Raw genomic sequence first — 20,237 nt, 5'->3', positions numbered from 1 at the left:
TTGAGCAGAGAAAACTGTACTAGAGGGAGAGAGACACAGGAAGCCAGGAGGCTGAGGAGGAGGCTCAGGCCTCCTCTGGGAGCAGAAGTGAGAGAGCTCACACAAGGGTAGAGAGCCAACGAAGAAAGAGGAGGGATGAGGTGGGGACAAGCCGTCCAGAGGGTGAATCTAGCCAAATGGCCATGGTGGTGAGCAGGAGCCGAGGCCCCAGAGGTTCAAGCTTGGGAGCCTATGGGGAAGAGTGCCCCTCACAGAAAGCAGGAGCCCTGGCCAAGAAGGAGGCTGGAGGGGGACACGGGGAGCTCCATCTGAACGCGCTGCCACTGAGCTCCCGGGGAGGGGGACTGAAGACGCAAGCCTGAGCTCACGAAGAGATGCAGGCAGGAAACAGACCTGGGCACCTCCATACCGGGGCGACAGCCACAGCGACAAGGTGGCATGAGAGCTCTGACAGGAACAGTCCTGCACATCTGTATGCTGAAGAGGGGCCAGAGAGGGGAGAGGTGGGGACAGACAGACAGGCAGACAAAGAGGCAGATGCAATGAGATTACATCTGGAACTGATGGGAGGGGCAATGAAGCAGGGCAGGAGGTAGGTGAGCCCCAGAGAAGCTTCCTTCCTTCTCTCAGATAGAAAGAAGGAGTAAAGGAAGGAGGGTGGAGAGGGTAGGTGACTCAAGGCTTCGCCCATCCCTGGGGCCATGGCAGAGAAGCCATGCCGCCAAGAGGCCAGGATGCTCTCTGCTCCAGTCCTGCCACTTCACCATGCCACCCCTACAAGCATTCTCTGATAGAGACACAGTACATGAGGGGAACCACACCTCTCTCCCTGGCCCACCTCAGGAGGCGGCTGCACTCCTGGCAGAGTCTACACCTGCTCCCAACACTGCATTCTTAAGCTTCAGTGGGACCATCACGGTCCGGATGGAGAGCCAACCTCCACCTAGATCTGCAGTGCAGATGGGTCTGGAGCCGTCCCTGGCCAGTTTCTCAGTCAACGTCATCAGGATGCAGGCTTCTACTCATGGAGCCAAAGTCCCCGTGGAGACCCCACTGAGACACGGGGAGGGTCACCATCCCAGGCAGACACAGGGTGCCTGGGCCAGGGGTGCACTCCACACACAACCTTTCACAAATGGACATTCCATTACTATGAGCACTGACATGTTCAGTAGGTAAAGAACCTTCTGAGTTTTTCCCCTTCAAATTTCTATTCCTTCATCCCTATTTAAATACAAAAAAATTAAACTTTCTCATTCATAAGTTTGTCAGTCTCTACCATGGTTATGTTGATATATTCTGACTGAACTAAAATTCAGGTAGAACCTCCCTCCAAAATCTCTACAGTCATGAAGAGAACATCTCTGGAGCCCTGAGCTCTGCTGATGCTTTGTGAGGATTCCTCACAAGCAAGTTCAACACTATTTCTGCTTTTCTTTTTTTTCCAATTTTCATTGCATGACTATCTCTTGGAAATAACATTTCTTAAAACTACATAAAAGCTAATAAACATGGATTCTAGCTTTTAACAGTGTGCTCTTCTCCATGCAGGGATTACATCTTGCGGGATGGCAGAGCAGACCCTCACAGCATCTGTCTAGCTCAGCAGAGGCAGAATCCTGGTGGGGACTGAACACCAAGGACTATGCCATCACCAGGGTTCTCCACTAGAACCGGCTTTTCATTATTTCCTGATGAGATGACACCCAGGGGTCTCTGCAGCCTCTTGGGACATCCAGTTTTCCAGAGGAAAGGCAGGGCCTACACCAAGACTGGGGGGGGGGGACCACTTTTATTAAGACTTATGCTTTAAATAGCACTCTATAAAAACGCATAAGAGGGCTGGCCTGGTGGCGTAGTGGTTAAGTTCACACGCTCTGCTTCGGCAGCCTGGTGTTTGCAGGTTCGGATCCCAGGTGCAGACCTAGCACTGCTGGTCAAGCTACGCTGTGGCGGCATCCCACGTGAAATAGAAGAAGATTGGCACAGATGTTAGCTCAGGGCCAAGCTTCCTTATCAAAAGAAAAAAAAAAAAAAAGCACAAGATCTGGCTCTGAGAGCGATAAGTAAATTGCACAGTTACCAGCTGAAGGAAGTACAAAGCCAATCAGAATGCATCTTCAGAGCCACCCCTGGATTTGGAAATCGGGGTGATAAATCCCTGGCTCCCAAAGCTTTGAGGGGAACAGACTCTGCAGGAAGGCCATGCACGGGGGAACCGGCACTGGTACCAGGATAGACCAGAGTCCTCGCAGACTGTCGATCACCTGTGGATGGGGTGGATGTGAGGGCGAGCTCAGCTGCATGGGGTTGGGCAGGTGCAGAGTATCCCCAGCTCAGAGTGCGTCCCAGGAGACCCAGGGCAACCTCAGGGTGACCCTTTAGGTTCACTTGGCTGAAATCCACCCCACGCCGCTTTTTCTCAGGCATGATGCTTTCTGCTTCTACTGTCATCTCATGACTTGTCTTCACTTGGAAGAACCAGCACCTCCCCTGCTTGCATTTTATTATGTGCTAATAAGCACATGACAGGAAGTCTCATTTCGTTTGCACACACATTCTGTGAGGCAGGTACTATCATTATCCCCATTTCACAGATGAGGAAACTGAGGTTTAGAAGGTTCAGCAATTGCCTCAGGTCACATAGTAAGTGGCCAAGCCAGCGCCTGGAAATCCTCCATCACAGATACCCTCTAAATCGGCACCTCTTGCCCAGGCTGCCCGCTGGAATCACCCAGGCCACGTTTCAAACATACTGCCCAGGCCCTTCCCCAGACCAACTAAGTCAGAATAAACCAACACTTTTACAGACCAGGAACCTGAAGCCCAGAGATCAGAAGTGGCTTTCCCAAAGTGGTACCATGCGTTTGGGATGAGCTGGGCCAGACTCCAGGACCCGCCACTCACTTGCTCATTAAACTAATCCCTCCCCTCCCCCAGGCCCACCCCGAAGTCTCCATAGGCACAGTGACTGGCGCCAGCACATGCACCTGCCCACCCACAGCTCTCACCTCATCACGTGGATGCACTCTGGCTCCTTGGTGAAGCTGTAGGCATAGCCACTGGATGTGGTCCCAAAGTCAATGGCCACCACCACGAGAAACGTCTGCTGCTCCGAGACATTCGAGTCGGCATCATTCTGCAGATACACCAAGTGAGGGGAGGTGGTGTGGGTAGCCAAGCCTGGCTTTCAGGAAGACACCCCAGGTGGTTCCACCTTGCCCAGCTGTGAACCCACTGCAGACAGAAGGATATCCCATGTTCTGGCTCAAGTCTGCCACATGGTGAGCCCTAGGGAGAGGGCAGGCTAGCCTCAGCCCCAACTTGAGCGGCTCAGGGAGAAATGGAGGTGCCCCCTACATGGAGGGCCAGGCTGACCTGGGCGACGGCACCCGCCTGCAGCTCACCTACCACTCCCTTGATCAATTGTGCATGAACGTGGCTAATTAGGGAAATTCTACCATCAGGGCCAGAAGCCCAGTGGTTCTCTGACTGACACAATCTTCCCCTCGCTGCCCTCCCCAAGTCCCTGTGCAGACCTCCAGACTTTGCCCAAAACACTCTGCCAGCCGTGCCCTGTGCATCTGCCAGGTGACCACTCCATCTGCTCGGGCATGTCACGCACAGGAGCAGGGCTCGGCATCCGGGGGACCCTGGCCAGTCCTGCCATAACCAGCCAGGTGAGTCCTGTCTCTTCGGGGACCCAGAGCTTCTCCTCATCTGTCAAATGACTGGGTCAGGCCATTCCAAGTTTCTATACCTTTTTTTTTCTTTTTTAAGAGGTATAGACTTTATTTTTGACATCCATAGACCTTCAAATTATAAACCAACAAATACTGGATTTGAAGTGTATTAGTTAGAGCAGGTGTGGAGAACCCCAGCCACCTGGCCTCTCCTCACACTGCCCCCCAGCCCCACACACCCCAAGGCGACCCTGAACTTCTTACAGGGAACCCTCAGGGTGTAGAGTCTGAAAACCACAGGATCTGGCCGTGGGTGACCAAGACTCCCAGTTTTCCCAGAATTGAGGGAGTTCCAGGTTGCAGGGCTTTTGTGTAAACCCAGACAATTCTGGGAAAACCAGGACCAGCTGGCACCCCTGCCTAGTGATGGTTCCCAAGTCCTCTTCAGTAGGGTCTTCTCTGGGGATCTGAGCAGCTCCTGCAAAGCTGCCCTTTCCTCCAGGTACTTTTCTCGTGTAAGTGCCTTGAACAGCTGCCCCACGATACCCATCTTTTCAGTGCGGGGTGAGGTGGGAGCCAGAGCCCAGTCTCCAGCCCCCTCACTCTCAGGTCCTCTCTCCCAGGCAAGCTGTTGCAAAAGCAATTACACAGCCACAGGCCTTTGGACACGGCAGTTAACTGCAGTCGAAAAGGCGCTGCATTTCACTGGTGCATTTCACGGGTCAGATGTGGCATGCTTCCAGGATGCTCAAGGCTCCGAGCCCTGAATCTTTAAAGGGCTGCTCCTACCCTTCCTGCTCATGGTACCCACTCAGGCCAATGGCTCCAGAAGCACACACAGAAAGCCTTTTCAGGCTCCGAGCGGGGCAGGGACTTGGCTGGGCTCACATGGCTAAAAGCAGAACAATTTAATCTCCACCCATAAACAAGAGGGGCTGCCCAGCAGCCTGTCATGTGACAGCAGACCCAAGAAAGCAAAGGTAATCAGCACACACCCTCCCACACACACATATACATATCTCTTACCACAACATGGGAAGGGGACAGAGGCGTTATTCCTGTGTCCCCTAGACTCCGGGCTGGAGATGAATATGCAGATGTAGGGGCCGTTTCTGAAAGGAAAGACAAAGTACACTCCTCAGAAAGGGTACCGGCTGACCCAGGGGCAGAAAGGAGGGGTGCGGGGCTTCGCTCCCACAGACACTATTGCCTTGGGAAAGCCAGCCAACGCGGTGGGCAAGGCTGAATCCCAGCCTTAAAGGGAGGCTGTCTGCTCCAGCACCCCCTTTAAATTTAGTATTGAAAATTTGACCAGATGAGACATTCCTTTTCTCCCAGTGACCACGAGGCCTCTCACTAGGTCCCGCCCAACTCCCACTCAGCAGAGATGCTGCCCAATCCCCAGATGGCCTCAGCTCCTGGCTCGTACTCTCTGTAGAGCCAGTTCTTAACACAGGCAGCATTATGGACTAGAGGAACCACCAGCCACCTGAGATGATGTGCAAATTTTTGCTTGCACTTTCTTGGTTCCCAAAGATTAAATCAAAGATGAACAACCCCTATAGTAGAAATATAGGACATGAGTGCAACTTCCAGAAAGAAGTTCCTTGCTTAGTGGAAGCATCACCTCCTCCCTCCCTCTGGCATGAGGCCCTGCCAGAACCTGGGGAGCTCATCTCTCTTCATTGATACTGAAAGTTTTTGAGATTCAATAAGAAAAACAGGTAGGTTCGCATTTCTGGACCCCACAGACGGGGTCCCACAACAGACACAAAGCCAAAGTGGAGAAGGACCAACAATAAAGCGGCGTGAACATCATTCTGTTGATTGCTCTGCTGTTCTTTGCAATTATTCGGGCACAGACATTTGTTCTGAAACCATGCAGAGCCGAGTGGCTCTCCCCCGGAATGAGTCCCCAGGGAGAAGTCACACTGTCCCTGGTCAGTGCTGGAAGCTCCACACTGCCCTCCCTGCCCACTGCCCAGGATGGGCAGGGCCAGCAGAGCAGCAGAGCAAGGACTGAGGCTCCCACTGCAGAGATGATGGCCAGACCCCAGGCACCCACAAATACCAGGTGCCATCTGGAGTGCCCTGTAACTACTGATCCATTGAGTACACAGCCTAATACCTGGTAGGACAAAACGGGTAATTTGCTAAAACAATACTTGTGGTCCAGGAAACCCAGAGGGTGTGAGGTGTCTGAGAAAGGCCTGTTTGCTTCTAGGGGGGCACTGGGAGTGGCTCCTTCTGCCTCTGCTGCCAAATCACTTTGGTTAATCCCACGCACTCACTGGTTTTTTTCCTGCTCAGTGAGAATTCAAACAGCATCATTAGAGTGGGTGCCAAACGGGTTGAGGAAATGAAATGAATCATGAAAGAGTGAACACAAAGCTTCAGATCTGCTCAGCCACCTCCCCTCCCTGCAGGCATATGGTCTCTCTCCTCCTGATGAGGCTTGATTCCAATCTTTAGGAGAAAGGTGCAGAAGCAAGTAAGTACAGAGGCAAAAAATCAATTTGCTGGGCAAAGGACTTAAACAGACATTTCTCCAAAGATATAGAAATGGTCAACAAGCACATGAAAAGATGCTCAACATCATCAGTCATTAGAGAAATGCAAATTAAAACCACTATGAGATACTGCTTCAGACCCCCTAGGATAGCTACAATAAAAAAAAAAAAATGGAAGTAACAAATGTTGGCAAGGATGTGCAGAAATTGGAACCCTTTTATATATCTGGTGGGAATGCAAAATGGTACAGCTGCTGTGGAAAACAGATTGGTGGTTCCTCAAAAAGTCAAATATAGAATTACCATATGACACAGTAATCCCACTCCTACACATCTACCCCAAAGAACTGAAAACAAGGATTCAAACAGACACTTGCATGTGCATGTTCATTGAAGCATTATTCACAATAGCCAAAAAGTGGAAACAACCCAAGTTCAGAAGATGTTCCAACAGATGAATGGATAAAGAAAATGTGGTATATCCATACAGTGGAATATTATTCAGCTGTAAAAAGGAGTAAAATTCTTATACATCTACAACACAGAAGAACCTAAAAAAAGTTATGCTAAGTGAAATAAGCTGAACACAAAAGGGCAAATATTATATAATTCCACTTATATGAAATATTTAGAATAGGCAAATTCGTAGAGACAGAAAGTAGATTAGAGGTTAGCAGGGTCTGGGGTGGAGGAGGAATGGAGAATGCAAAGTTTCTGTTCTGGGTGATGAAAAAATTTTGGAAATAGATAGTGGTGATGGTTGCACAACGTGTGAATGTAATTAATGCCACTGATTTGTATACTTAAAAATGGTTAAAATGGCAAATTTTGTTATACAGACTTTTCCACAATAAAAAAAAATTATTAAAAAATACAACTTGCTCATCTGAGAGGTGAAGCATTTTCCAATTCCTGCTAGTACCCATAGCCCAGTGCTCCCGAGAAGAGAACAGAGACGCAAGCCTGGCTCCTGGACCAGCCAGCTAAACTCCACCTTCTTTGCTAATCTCCCAGCACAAGGGCACCCCCTTCCATAAAAGCAGGGAGAATTCAGCCTCTCCACTAGGGGGCCCCGCTGGATGGTCCTTTCCACCTGTTGGCAAGTCATCTGCCCTGCCCTCAGTGCCTTGGGCAGCCTGCAGAGCAATGCCATCCTGCACTGGGAGCCACCCTCTCTCCACCTGCTACCTGGAAGGCCTGCGGCCATGTGTCCACATTTGCACAGAAGGTCTTGGAAGAAACCAAATGTCTAATTGCCCAGAAAATCTGGTGTTGGCAATTAGCAAACAAGCTATTATCTGCAGACAAACCATCCACCCCGCTGTCTGCTTGGTTCTAATTATCCCATCACTCAGCCCTTCTCAGAGAATGTCCCACGGACTTGCAAAATAGCATGCGCTGGGCCACACACTGAACACATGCCTCTGGCCCCCAGAGGACTCCAGGATACGTGAGGGGAAAAACCAAAGATTTTTCTTGGTTCTCCCTGTTTCTCCCTCACTGTTTGCCTCTGGTTCAGTACAAACTAAATCATTTGACTTGCTGATCACTCAGCCAGGCCTAGAGGCAATTGAACTTCACAGGCTTTCTCCATCAGAAATTAAAATACAGCTGTACTGTGCAATGATTTAAAACTGATCTGCATAGAAGGTATGGAGTAACATTTTTATAGATATGTGCATATCATGCACACCCACATCTATAGCTCTATATAGTCCCAAATCAAAGAGAATTCACCAGTTAATGTGCATCAGTCCAGCACAGGAATATAGAAAGCCTATAGTGACAACTTTGCTCTCAAGCTAATACTTCTTTATTTAACTATTTAGGACATCAAAGTGGTGCTCAAAAATTCTTGAGGACAAGAATATGGAAACGTCTACTTTATCCCCTGAGGGGTGTGGGAAGTTTCTGGAGTGCTAATAGTCTCAACAAGGTTTGAGAGGTTTCATTCAAAAGGAAGTGATTACGAATAAACACACGGGTCAATGGAATATGATCTATTGAGCAATGGATATTTGACATTTACAAGCCAACAGACAACAGGAGAGAGTTGATATATGGCATGTCTATATATAAAAGGTACATGCTGTGTGTCCTGGCTACCAATTATACATAGGCCGTTTTGCACAGTGAGAAATACCAACTGTCCTTACTTGTGCCCTGTCTATGCTTCTCTGTAAAGCCAGTACAATCACATCTGCCCCATGACTATTGCCACTTACTTGACAGTCCAGTTCAGTACACACAGGGTGACTTGGGCACATCGAGAACAGAAGAGAAAGGCAAAGCTAAAAGCCTAACAAGAATAGAGATTTTTAGAGTGCAGGCTTGGAAGAGAGAAAGGAAGCTGATGAAAAGAAAATTGAGACCCGTCTGTGCAGGCAGGGAGAGAGGCTGGTCAAAGCGAGATTAAAGAAAAACGCTTTACCAGGAAATGTGGTCAAGGGCAGAGCCGAGGGATCTGTAAGTTTTAAGAAATACCAACTCTACTGTCCCAACCAGATTAAACAGACACTCGAAGCATCTTCCATTTCAACTACTAAGTTACCATGAAATGCAGTAACACAGAGGGATCTAACGATTTCACATCACAGAATCGGAAAAACACTGAACATGTCAAGAACGCAAACTATCAGCCACAGAACCACGGTTAAGCTGAGGAGGAAGAGATGCTGATGGTTTCTAGTAAACCAACAGAAAATAATCGTCAGGTCTCGCATTTTAAATAATTCAATGTCACTTTTGTACTGTATATTAACTGTGCAATCTTTTTTATTTTAGTGAGTATAAAAATAAGCTGATACAGGTGTTTCTAGGTTCACTCTTAACCTGGGACCCACCCCCTCAACATTCTTCAACCAAGTCACTTTTAAAGTAATTTTTGCAGCAAAGAGAGATATATAAATAAATGAAAATATTTTTGCAGCAAAGTATAGGATATAAATAAGTAAAAGGATGACTCAACCAACAAGCCTCCTGCTCCAGGATGTTTTAGAACCCTAAACCAGGTGGTGGGCAGGATGTAGTGGAACTCGTTAGTTTAATCATCACCACTTGCCTTAGTGGCATAAGAAGTAAAATCTAGGCTTCCTCAGGGTTCCTGCTAAAAAATGTGAGACGTAAAATTCAGACACATTTTTATTTGCTCCTGGCTCTAACGGCTTTAATCAAAGCAGACGTTCTTAAAATAAAAAACGTCCTGATAAGAGAACGGCAAAGCCAGTCATAATTCATGGACTTTCGTGTTGCTGTGCTCTGCTGGAGACATTAGTCAGCAAATAGCCGTGAGCAGAATCGTAGACTTTCTGAGATACATAAAATCGATCCTGCTCCATAAATACAATGTTTTTAAAGATGAAGACAGAACCATTAGGCTGACTTCATTCTACAAGGCTCCAGGCTCCTGTGAAATGACAGGTGGTCTCAACAATGGTGACTCCCCAGATTTTCCAAATAGGCCTGCTTGCTAGCTTTCAGATTTATGTATCTATCAAATAAATGCTCAATTTCAAAAGGATTTTTAAGGCCTGGTCCTTATGATTTAAAAAATGCAATATATATTTTCATTCCTTTTCTCCTGAAGGCTGTGAGATGACGGGTATTTGCTGACAACTGCCTAAGAAAAGGCTATTTGAAAAAAGTCCTCTCTCCTTATATGCCCTGCCTGCAGGGCCATCTTTGAAAACTGTCAGCTCAAGGTCATGTGTAGGTTACTGGCAAGTATCTTCTAAGAAGGAAAATAAAAAATTTTTATTACCCTATAACAGGCTGCACGGCTAGGGGAACTAATGCATTATTACCGTAAGCTGAACTTCCATTTCAGTAAATAATTTACGGGTTTTTTTAATCACCGTGGTTGATGTCCAGAGTAAATGGAAATTTTATTGGCATGAACGGGGAGACCCTTCTGGCTACAAAGAACACTGAGTGTAAAATAGCTGCTCTCCAAATGCTAAATAATAATTATGGAAATAAGCATTTACAGCGGCAGAAACCACAGCACCAGGCACAGGCTGAAAGTAGGGGGCTGCACCGGGTCCATCCTGACACTGGGCAGCATCTTCCAGTTCCCCCCTCTGGATGGTTTAGGAGATAAGACGCCTCAGTGAGAGAGAAGTGGAGCAGACCTTGAGTGAGGGCGGTTCGTATTCTCTCTCTTAACCACAAGTTCACATGCACATGCGTTTCCAGGCAACTGTCGGGAGAAGCAAGTAAGTGCTTTCTAGACCAACAGTTCTTCCTACTAAATTTCATGAATTACATTCAGGAACCTTGAAGCCCCTGCCTACCTGCACCCAGCATTGGGAGGGTCTCCACCAGATCACCCCCATAAACAGTATCAAGATAGTTCTGTCTACCTGGCTTCTGGGCTCATCTGGACAGAACCATGTCTTACTTCATCTCTTCTTCCTCAGTTCCTGACATGTCACAAGCACTCAATGAATGTTGGGTGGACGGATAGATGGACATATGGAAGGTTGGATGGATGGATGGATGGATAAGGATGGATAGATGGGTGGGTGGGTGAATGGATGGATGTTTCTATGTGTGCCCAAAAGTGGACTCAGTGACTATTCACAGATTTGGAGGGCCACTGAGGTCTTTCTCAACTGAGGCATCAACCCCTCTGAGTTGGGATATTAATAATACACATGCTGAACTACCTTCAACAGTATGGAATCAGCTCTCAAATCACCCAGACCTCCCCTTTTGTCAGTGTGACCACGATGGCTCCTGCATGCGAGATTTCATGGACTCCTCCCTGCCTTCTCATTGCATTCCCAAGCCCTCTCATTCCTGTGAGAGATTCTTAGCATCTCTCACATTAACCCCTTCCCCTGCAACCTCACCACCACAACCTTGGTCTAGATCCTGCAGACCCTTTCCAGGGCTCTCGCACAGCCTCTCTCAGTCTCCCTGCTCTGGGCCTGCCCTCTCCAAGTCAGGCTGCCCTGCAGTCAGACCCATCTGGCCAAACTGAGATCTGCTCATATTGCTTGACCATGCCAGGGCCTTCGATTTCCATCTCCCACAGATGACACCTAGCATACTGCTGCACCCGGACCCTTTGAAGTCCACCTTGTCTCCCTCTGCCGCCACATCTCTTTCCCATTGCCCCCCGTCCTTGGCCACACCAAACTTTTTCACAGACCCCTGGAACATCTGTGCTTGATCCAGCCTTCAGGCCTTTGCACATACTGTTTTCCTGCCTGGAGTGCATGTCACATCTGCAGCAGGCAAATTCTGCCTCATCCTCCAGGTACCCCCCCCTCCAAAAGTCAGCCCCCTTTGTTTGCAGGAGAGCCTCCTCTATGCTTTCCGGTACAGAGGAGAGAGGTACAAAGGAGAGAGGAACGTGTTCATTGGCACCTGGGGATCTACTGGCAAAACCCAGACAGCGGAAACGCTAAAGGATAAGAGCTGGGTTTCTCCAAGAAATAAATTACAAGGGAAGTATAGAGGAAAGAAGGAGAGGAAACTATAGATCAGAGATTCTCACACTTTGATGTGCATTAGAATCACGTGGAGCACTAGTTAAACCAGATTCCTGGTCCTACCCCTGAAGTTTCTACTCCAACAAGTCTGGGAGAATTTGCATTTCTAATGAGTTCTCAGGCCACCCTGACCTCCCCAGTGACAGAGTGCTATAGCCTAAAAGACACTTAAAAGACACAGCAGGGGCCAGCCCCGTGGCCATGTGGTTAAGTTTGCACGCTCTGCTTCAGTGGCCCAGGGTTCCGCTGGTTCGGATCCTGGGCGCGGACATGGCATTGCTCATTAGGCCACGTTGAGGCAGCATCCCACATACTACAACTAGAAGGACCCACAACTAAAATATACAACTATGTACTTGGGGAATTTGGGGAGAAAAAGCAGAAGAAAAAAAAAGACAGCAACTCCTCATTGCGATGCATGGACCTTTATTGGATCAAGATTCAAGTGAACAGAAAAATTTACAACTTTTAGGAGACAATTGGAAATGTAAACACTGGCCAAAAAGGATAACATGAAGGACTTCGTGTTAATGGTGTAGTTATGTCATACATTCTGAAATGTTTACAGATGAAACAACATGATGTCTGGGATTTGCATCAAAATAATACAAGGGAGGGGCAGAGATTAAACAAGAGTGGCCAAAAATTGATAATGATTGAAACTGACGACAGGTTCACAGAGGTTCAATACATTATTTGCTCTACTTTTATATATGCTTTAAAATTTCCCTAATAAAAGAGTTGTTGTTTTAACGTACCAGTTACACATCCATCTTCCTAGCTCCAGGAGGACAAGACAATATTTTTCTTAGGCTGTGTATCGATCAGAGCACCTGGCCCATACATGGCAAGTGTTCCAGATACATCTGTCTAACAAACAGCCTAGTAAGAATACGCGTTCAGTTAAACCCATAGACACGGATTTGCAGGCTTGGGAGGGTTTCAGACCCGAGTCTCGGGGTGGATGAGGGGCATACGTTCAGCTGGTTTCTCTGGGGCTGAGGCGTTGGGATAGATCTAAGAAGCACTTGAAGGAGTCTCACTTTGGGCAGGCCCCACCCGGTCCCCTTGCAAACAACAAAGCAGACATCCAGCCATCAGCTGAAAGGCTCCCACTCTAAGGGGGGGCTCCAGCCTGGCCTCTGTTACATGGCTCTCCTAGGCTTTGAAACCCCGCTGCAAACCCAGGGTCTCAAAGGAGGCAGGGGGCTGTCCTCCGCCCACTGCTGGGCCCCTCCATGATCTGAGAAAGCAGAGCCCACCCTTGCAGAGAGGCAGGGTCTCTTTAAGGACCAGGACAGGCCCATGTTGCTCTGTCCTTTAGACTCACTGGGCTCCCAAAGCCACATGGGAAGGGCAAGAAGCCTCAGTGAAGGCCTTGGCATCTTCTCAACCCCGTGAGGAATGGCGAGCTGAAATACCAATGTCAGATGTCACCCTGTGACCCTTTGTACTAAAAGAGCAAACTCTGAGGCCTCCAGAAGGGGGGCAGGGGGATCCTGTGGGAGCCCAGGTGCAGGCACAGTGTCCTCCACGGTCAGGCTCCAGCTGGCCTTGGCTTGGGACAGGCAGAGTAGCAGACAGGGCAGCCAGCTTGGGCCACAAGGCCAAGGGGCATGTCTCCTCAGAACCAAGGCAGCTTCAGAACAGGAGCAAAGCCAGAGTCGGTTCTTTGGCTGTTGTTCTGAGAGGAATGTAAGGGAAGCAAAATGGCTCCTGATGATGATGCAGAAGGTGTGGCAGGCAGAGAATGTGGACATTTGGAGCCTCATGAGCTTGGGGAAGCTGCCTCATCTCTCCAGGCACATCGCCTGCCTCTGTGAAGCGGGAATCCATATTCTCAGGGCCTCTCTTATTACATTTCAGTGAACAAAGGAGGTAACGCATGAGAAACCCTCTGAAATAACTAACAGCCCCCGCCTACCATTTGCTGAATTCCTTAATGGGGTCAGATGTTTAAGCTTTTACTTTAGGCTCTTTTGCAAGTTTATCCAAACTCAAATTATTAATTTGAAATTATTATAAATGTACAAACCCAGAAATCTATCAGGAAAGCTATCACAGTTAGCACTCACTGAATGTACATTTCATGCCAAGCTAAGAGCTTTCCAAGTGTGGCTCATGAAATCCTGCTCTATTAGGGGGCTGTAAGGCACTGTTATCATCCCATTCTATGGATGAGAAAAGTAAGGCCTAGAAGGTTAAGAAAGCAGCCCACACTGTCAGGATGCTGCCCAGCTGGATTCAGAGTCTTCAACTCCGTGACTGCACTTCTGGACTATGCCCAATGCGAGATCCCGCACAGGTATCGTTTTTCATGACAGATAAAGCTAGAGAGAGAAGTTAACGTAAATCTCCATTTCACAGATGAGCGAAGGGTGCAGGGGAAGTCAGGCAGTCACAGTGACAGGGCACTCCCAAGCCCCCGCTGGCTGTCTCTGCCTGCAGGCTCAGAAGACCGTGTGGCTGTGCTTCCTCAGAGTCTGAAGCCAAACAGGGCTCAGAGGCGCATTTTAAAAGCCACAATTCTTCAAATCCAAAGACCAGGGTAAGGGAGGGGCTGTTGATAACACAGTAGTTTGAGGTACAAGTTCAGAGTCGGGAAAGCTTGGGCTCAAATCCTAGCGTGGCCACTTCTAAGATGCGTGCCCTTGGCTGAGCTACTTAATTTCTCACAGCCTCAGGCTTCTCACTTGGAAAATGGGAGCCAGGGGGGACCATGATGATGGTGATACATTTTAGAGGATTGCTATGAGGAAAAAACGAAATAATACCTGTAAAACCTGGGGCATGGCAAGCACTCAATAAATTATAGATGTCATTTATTATCACCACCACCATCATCATCATCATCACATCGGTCCATCTGCTGTTGAGAAAACGGCCATGTGCTTACACCAGGAGACAGGCAGAGCCCTCCCCACCCCCACCCCGTGCACAAGGTCAGCAAATACATTCCCTTTACATCATGCTTCTCTCAGCTTGTTAATCAAGGTTAAAAGTCCCACCAGACAGAAACTTAGCAAATGGAACCTTCGGGAAAACTCTCAGTGATGGGGAACAGGAGGGCCAGTGTTGCCATGGATGAGGGAGGACCTCTGGCCCTGACTTCATGCTCAGGCCGTCTGCTCACCCCAGGGGCACTTTCAGAATAACCAGGAATTTAGGAAGCCATGTGGCCCTCCTCACCAGGCAATTAAACTGTCCTCTACAATGAAGCACGTTTTAAAAGCAACCAGGTAAATGAAGAATCATCTCCCACTCCAAGGAAAAGAGCCACCTGCCTGGGCACCTGGAAGGCCCGAGTTTAGATGTCCTCAGTTTCTATCTGACTAGCCTTGGGACAGCTCAGTCTGCAGAGGCCACACACAGCTGGTGCTGACTATACTGAGGCTAAAGGCAGGGGCAGTGCCACTCCAGACCATCGGTCTCACACTGAGCAGAATCGTTCACCCTCTAAGCACTCACCGTCTGTCCCTGGGGAGGGGAGAGGAGAGGAAGAACAGGAGGTGAGGGTAGAGGAGACAGACGGCTGGTTCACCTCCCTTCAGCTGAACCCCTGATGGGGGAGAGTTGTGCCCTCTCCAGGCTGGAAGGGGAGCCCTTAGCCCACATGCACTCCAACCTGGGAACCTGAGCACAAACCTCCCACACTCTGCCAGCGCCCTGAGAGCTGAGGCTGGTGCATGTTACTGACCCCTCTGCAGAGCATCTTAATGGAAGTGATATCCCAAAACAGCGGTGCAGTTTGTGCACTGTACAAAGGCACCCACCTTGGGGGACGTCTGCCAAGCAGAGGTGCATCCACCCAAAAGTAGGGGTGCCATTTTCTTACCACAAAGGTGCCATCCCAAGCCTCAAAATCGCCAAGAGTGGGCACCTTTTCCCAATTTTCATACCCAGAGCAGATCTTTTTCTAATTCATCCAAAAGTACTGTAAAAGGTAGCCATGGCACTTAATCAAAAAAGAGAAGGGGGCGCCGGCCCAGTGGCGCAGCGGTTAAGTGTACACGTTCTGCTTCTCAGTGGCCAGGGGTTCGCTGGTTTGGATCCCGGGTGTGGACATGGCACCACTTGGCATGTCATGCTGTGGTACGCATCCCACATATAAAGTAGAGGAGGATGGGCACGGATGTTAGCTCAGGGCCAGGCTTCCTCAGCAAAAAAGAGGAGGACTAGCAGTAGTTAGTTCAGGGCTAATCTTCCTTGGGAAAAAAAAAAAGAAGAAGAAGAAAACGCCTGGTGAGGTACTGAGCTCCCTGTCACTAGAGGAGTTCAAGTGGAGACCAGGCAACCACTTAGGTGTAGAAGAGCAACAGAGGGTCAGAAAAACCGGGGATGGGTCTGGGGAGGGGGGGAACAAGACTGTATGGATTGATGCATTCAACCAAGATTCACTGAGCACACAGTACCCTCTGGGAGCTGTCGAGGCTGTGCAGCACTGTGGTTAACCACACGGGTGTTGGACCTGGGAGGACCAGTTCAAATCCCAGCTCAGTTACTTACTGATCTTGGTGGATACTGCCGTGTACATTTCTGCTTTCTTAACTAAACCCTAATTTGACATGAGTGTGGGGAGGGTGACCCTTCCCCAGACCGGGGGTGGATCCTGAAGGGCCTAAGCCAATCATGGCAAACCCCTTCCCCTTGTCAACAATGGCCATGGGAATGTGATCGGGACCCACAGTTCTGGCTGGTGGGGCAGGAAGGGAAGTCTGCTGGGGGCTTCTGGGAAAGAAACGCACTGACCCTTAGGTGAGCCCATGAGGCCAGCACCGTGCATCTTGCCACCAGCCCACGATGTAATCAGCACAGAAAGAACCTCCATGGGTCCATGAGCCGCGAAGTCAACCTACTGCTGAGCCCACTGAACCTCTGGACTTACCATTCACGGTCATAATTAATTTCCTTTTTCTGGAAACAAAAAGTCAGGTTTTCCACGCTTTGGAGTTAAAAATTGATTCACAGCTGTGCAACCTTGAACAAGTTACTAAACTCCTCTGTGGCTCAGTTTTCCTTCTGTATTAAATAGGGATAATAATAACTCTTACCTCTTAGGGTGAATGAGGATTAAATAAGAATGATGCAGGCACAGTTCTTAACAAATACAGCTATTGTCACCTACATAGTGTCTCATGTTATCCTTGCAAACAATGCAATGAGGTAGGAAACAGGGAGTTCTCAGCCCCATTTAATGGCAGAAGAAACCAAGGCCCAGAGAGGTAAAGTATCTTCCCAAAATCACAGAGCTGGTAAGTGCCAGTCTCCAAGGCTTGGGCTCCTTGCCTCCACCACATTCCAGCCCTGAGGTTCCCAGACTCCGTGACTGGCCCAGGTCTGCGACATGGGCAACTGGCAGCACAGAGCAGTGAAAACTTAGAGCTCTGGAGAGGGTGAAAATGGGGAGTGACTGCTAACAGGCATGGGTTTCTTTTTAGGGTGATGAAAATGTTCTGGAATGTGATAGCGGTGCTGGTTGCACAATGTTGTGAATATACTAAAGCCATGGAATTGTATAATTTAAAATGGTGAATTTTATGATATGCGAATTATATCTCAATAAAAAAAAATCAAAGAGCTGCAGGAAGCCACCTTGTAAGGAAAACTGTCCCCGTCCTGCCTGCCCTGAGGAGCACAGCCCTCCTCCCTGGGGGTGGACATCAGTCGCTCCCACCCACCTGCCCTGGGCAGAAGCCAAGTGTGCAGCGGTTCTCCAGGGACCATTCAGTGGTGAAGCTGGCTGCTGGCCGATTCCAGACTCTCCGACAACTGGGGCCAGGGGCAAATGCTGGCACTGGTGTCTCCCCAGACACCCTCCTCTTTAGCAACACAAGAATTCACAGCCCAGTCACCAGCTGTGTTTTCACTTTTCCCCTAGATGCTCTGAGGCTGGCTGGCCAGAGCTGAATGCCAAGGTCCATTCCGATGGGGAGCTGTGGACGGAGGACTTAGTGCTTTCCCCAAGGATGACCAGTTTCGAGATATTCTGCAATAAAGACCAAGAGAAGATGCCACTACCCTGCTGCCAGTACCAGCCCTGGGCAGGAGTCACAGCCCCATCTTGTGAAGGGGACCCATGTACCAGCATTAGACATTCTTCAGTCTAACTGTCTGCAGGTGCCGCTGCCACTGAGCCAGGGTCCTGGGGCCGGGAGGTATTCAGGAACCTGCCTGAGAAATTGCTGCTTCCAGAAGATAAAGGAAAAGAGAAGGCAAATGCCACAAGTGGCTCAAAAATGCCCCTGGGGAGGCCACTGCAGCACGGAAGGGCCTTCCGTGGGGTGACACGTCGGGGGGAGTGGCCCAGGAGGCTGGGACACTCCCAGGAACCAAATGCCCTCTCGGCACAAGCGGCCCTGGCACCCACATGCAGAGCATTCCTCGCAGGGTGGGTGAAGACTTCCACTTGAGCAGGAAGGAGAGAAAGTCCTGGCAGAGACTTCTTAAAACTTCTTAAGTTTAAAATCCTTCATTCTTACTTTTTTAATACAAAACCCTCGATGATGAATTGACATTCTTAGAAAGAATTAGTAAACTGGGTGAAGATGGTGACTAACTCTAGACTTTGCTAAGTTAAGTATCTGCGGCAAAACATCAAGAGTAATCACTCTTGAAAGGAGCTGAGATAGAACATTTCCTTCCAGAGCGGGAAAGGGAGATAAAAACAAAAAAACCACAATGACTAGTTCCCCTGAGGACCGAATTTGCTCGGTCTTTTCCCAAGGAAAATAGAGGCAATTTCTGGGGCATGGGGTTGCCTCCCCAGGGTACTCCACAGAAAGAGGGGAGACTCCAAGCCACGGGCCCCAGGGGTCCCCAGAGCCTCCCGTGGCCCATCTTAGGCCAAGAAGCTGTGAGGCGGCAGAGCCTCCCCCTTGAGGCCCTATGTGAATCCCAGAAAAGAACACACATTCTATGTTTAGGGGCCAGGGGAGGCCACACAGATGGCCCCGGCTGCCAAAATATTCAGACTCATCAGGGGTGCCCACACACCCTGGTGTGTGCATGTTATATGCACATGAGTGGGCTTCCATACACTTGGCCTCCAGGACCCCTTGTTCCAGCTCCTGCAGTGCCCGGACCGGCAAGAACCGAGGTCCAGGGAATGAGACTTTGCACCCTCACCACCACCTGTGGACGGCCAACCACCCAAGCTCAGGCATAGGAAGGACATCTGGGGCGTCCAGAAGCCCAGGTGATCTGTCTGTGGCTTTTCATTACTACTGTCCCATGGGCCTCTCCCTCCAAGGACGCAGGCCTGCCCGCTTCATTAAGCCTAACCATGTGCCCTGACAGCTTCTCTGACTTCACTGTTATCTTTAACAGCTCTGTCTGGAACTCAATTAATCAGCAGTCTCCTCCTCTGCAGAGCAGAATATTCCAGACGCAGAGTGACCAGCCTGACTCCCTGCAGGCACACCCCACTGAGCCTGGAATGTCTGAGCACAGGGCGGTGACCTCCAGGAGGTGTCCACAGGAATGCTCAGCCTGGGAAAAGTGGGAGCTGGTCACAGGGACACCCGCACAGACCCATTCTCCCCGCCAATGTCTCCCCACTTCTCTCTCTCCACAGATCTAGTCCAGGAAGATCCCAAAAGCGTGGATACAATTCTGGGGACATTCTGGGTTAGTGGACAAGAAGAATTCTGGAAACTAAACACACAGTGGGGAAGCAGGAGGCTGGCCACAGAGCAAATACTTCAGCATTACCTGGAAAGTTCATCAACAGGAAGAACAGGGCCACACAAAACAGCCCCCTATCCCCCCGGTGTGTCTATCTGTGCCCACCTCTGCCCCATCCCCATCAGGCTGCCTCTAGTCCTGTCCAGGGGACATGCATGACGTGTGTATTTAATTCATGGGAATCCGACTATGAGCTCTCAGGTCAAAACAGAGCAAGTGATTTCAATCTAAATATTGTAATTAAGAACCATCTAAAATTCTATTTTGCACATGAACTCTTTATTAGACACTGCGGTAAGTGCCTCAGGGGGTTAGTGGTGGGGAAGGCAGCCCCACAGTGGTGATGCTTGACTGGCGTCTTGAAGGGCAAGTTCGCTGAGTGAACAGGATGGGGAGGGGACAGCAGGAGCAAAGGCAGAGCAGTGTGGAGAGCTTCCCAGAGGGCCTTGCACTCTGCCTCCAGGCTGCTCCCCTGGATCACATCAAAACCACCAGCTTCATCAGGTCACTCCCAGCCTCAAGCACCTACTATGACTCTCTATTACCCTTCATAACAGATGGAACTCCTTAACCAATCAGACACCTCCCTTAGCCACTGGCCACTGCCCCTTCATCATTACTGCCCCCATACAACCCCCTGGACCAGCTGGACTGTGTTCTCTGCCATCTGGGAAGCCATCTGCCATCCCCCAGGCCTGTCTCGTGCGCGGGTCTGCAGGGAGAAAAGGCCTTGCTGTCCTTCCCACGGGAGAAGCTGACCCTCATGGCTGCCCTCCAACCAGGCACAGACCCCAGCTACTCTTCCAGGGGTGGGAGATGGGATGGAGGACCCAGAGTTAGCTGGGCCTGAGGAGGATACCCGA

At 49.4% G+C, this 20,237-nt stretch overlaps 1 protein-coding gene across 4 annotated transcripts in view; it reads right to left on the bottom strand.

The window, feature by feature from the left end:
• HSPA12A (heat shock protein family A (Hsp70) member 12A) overlaps nt 1-20,237 on the bottom strand; it is a 168,721-nt gene that overhangs the window by 32,089 nt on the left and 116,395 nt on the right. For all 4 annotated transcript variants that reach the window (XM_023638724.2, XM_070260338.1, XM_023638730.2 and 1 more), the window contains 2 exons: nt 4,710-4,795; nt 3,012-3,139 (listed from right to left, as the gene is read on the bottom strand). In XM_023638724.2, coding sequence (XP_023494492.1) covers nt 3,012-3,139; nt 4,710-4,795 — 214 coding nt within the window. The remainder of the gene's footprint in view (nt 1-3,011; nt 3,140-4,709; nt 4,796-20,237) is intronic.

The sequence above is a fragment of the Equus caballus genome, chromosome 1 (genome assembly GCF_041296265.1).
Source record: "Equus caballus isolate H_3958 breed thoroughbred chromosome 1, TB-T2T, whole genome shotgun sequence".
NCBI classification, from domain to species: Eukaryota; Metazoa; Chordata; class Mammalia; order Perissodactyla; family Equidae; genus Equus; species Equus caballus.
This window is presented reverse-complemented; position numbering and strand designations above follow the sequence as displayed.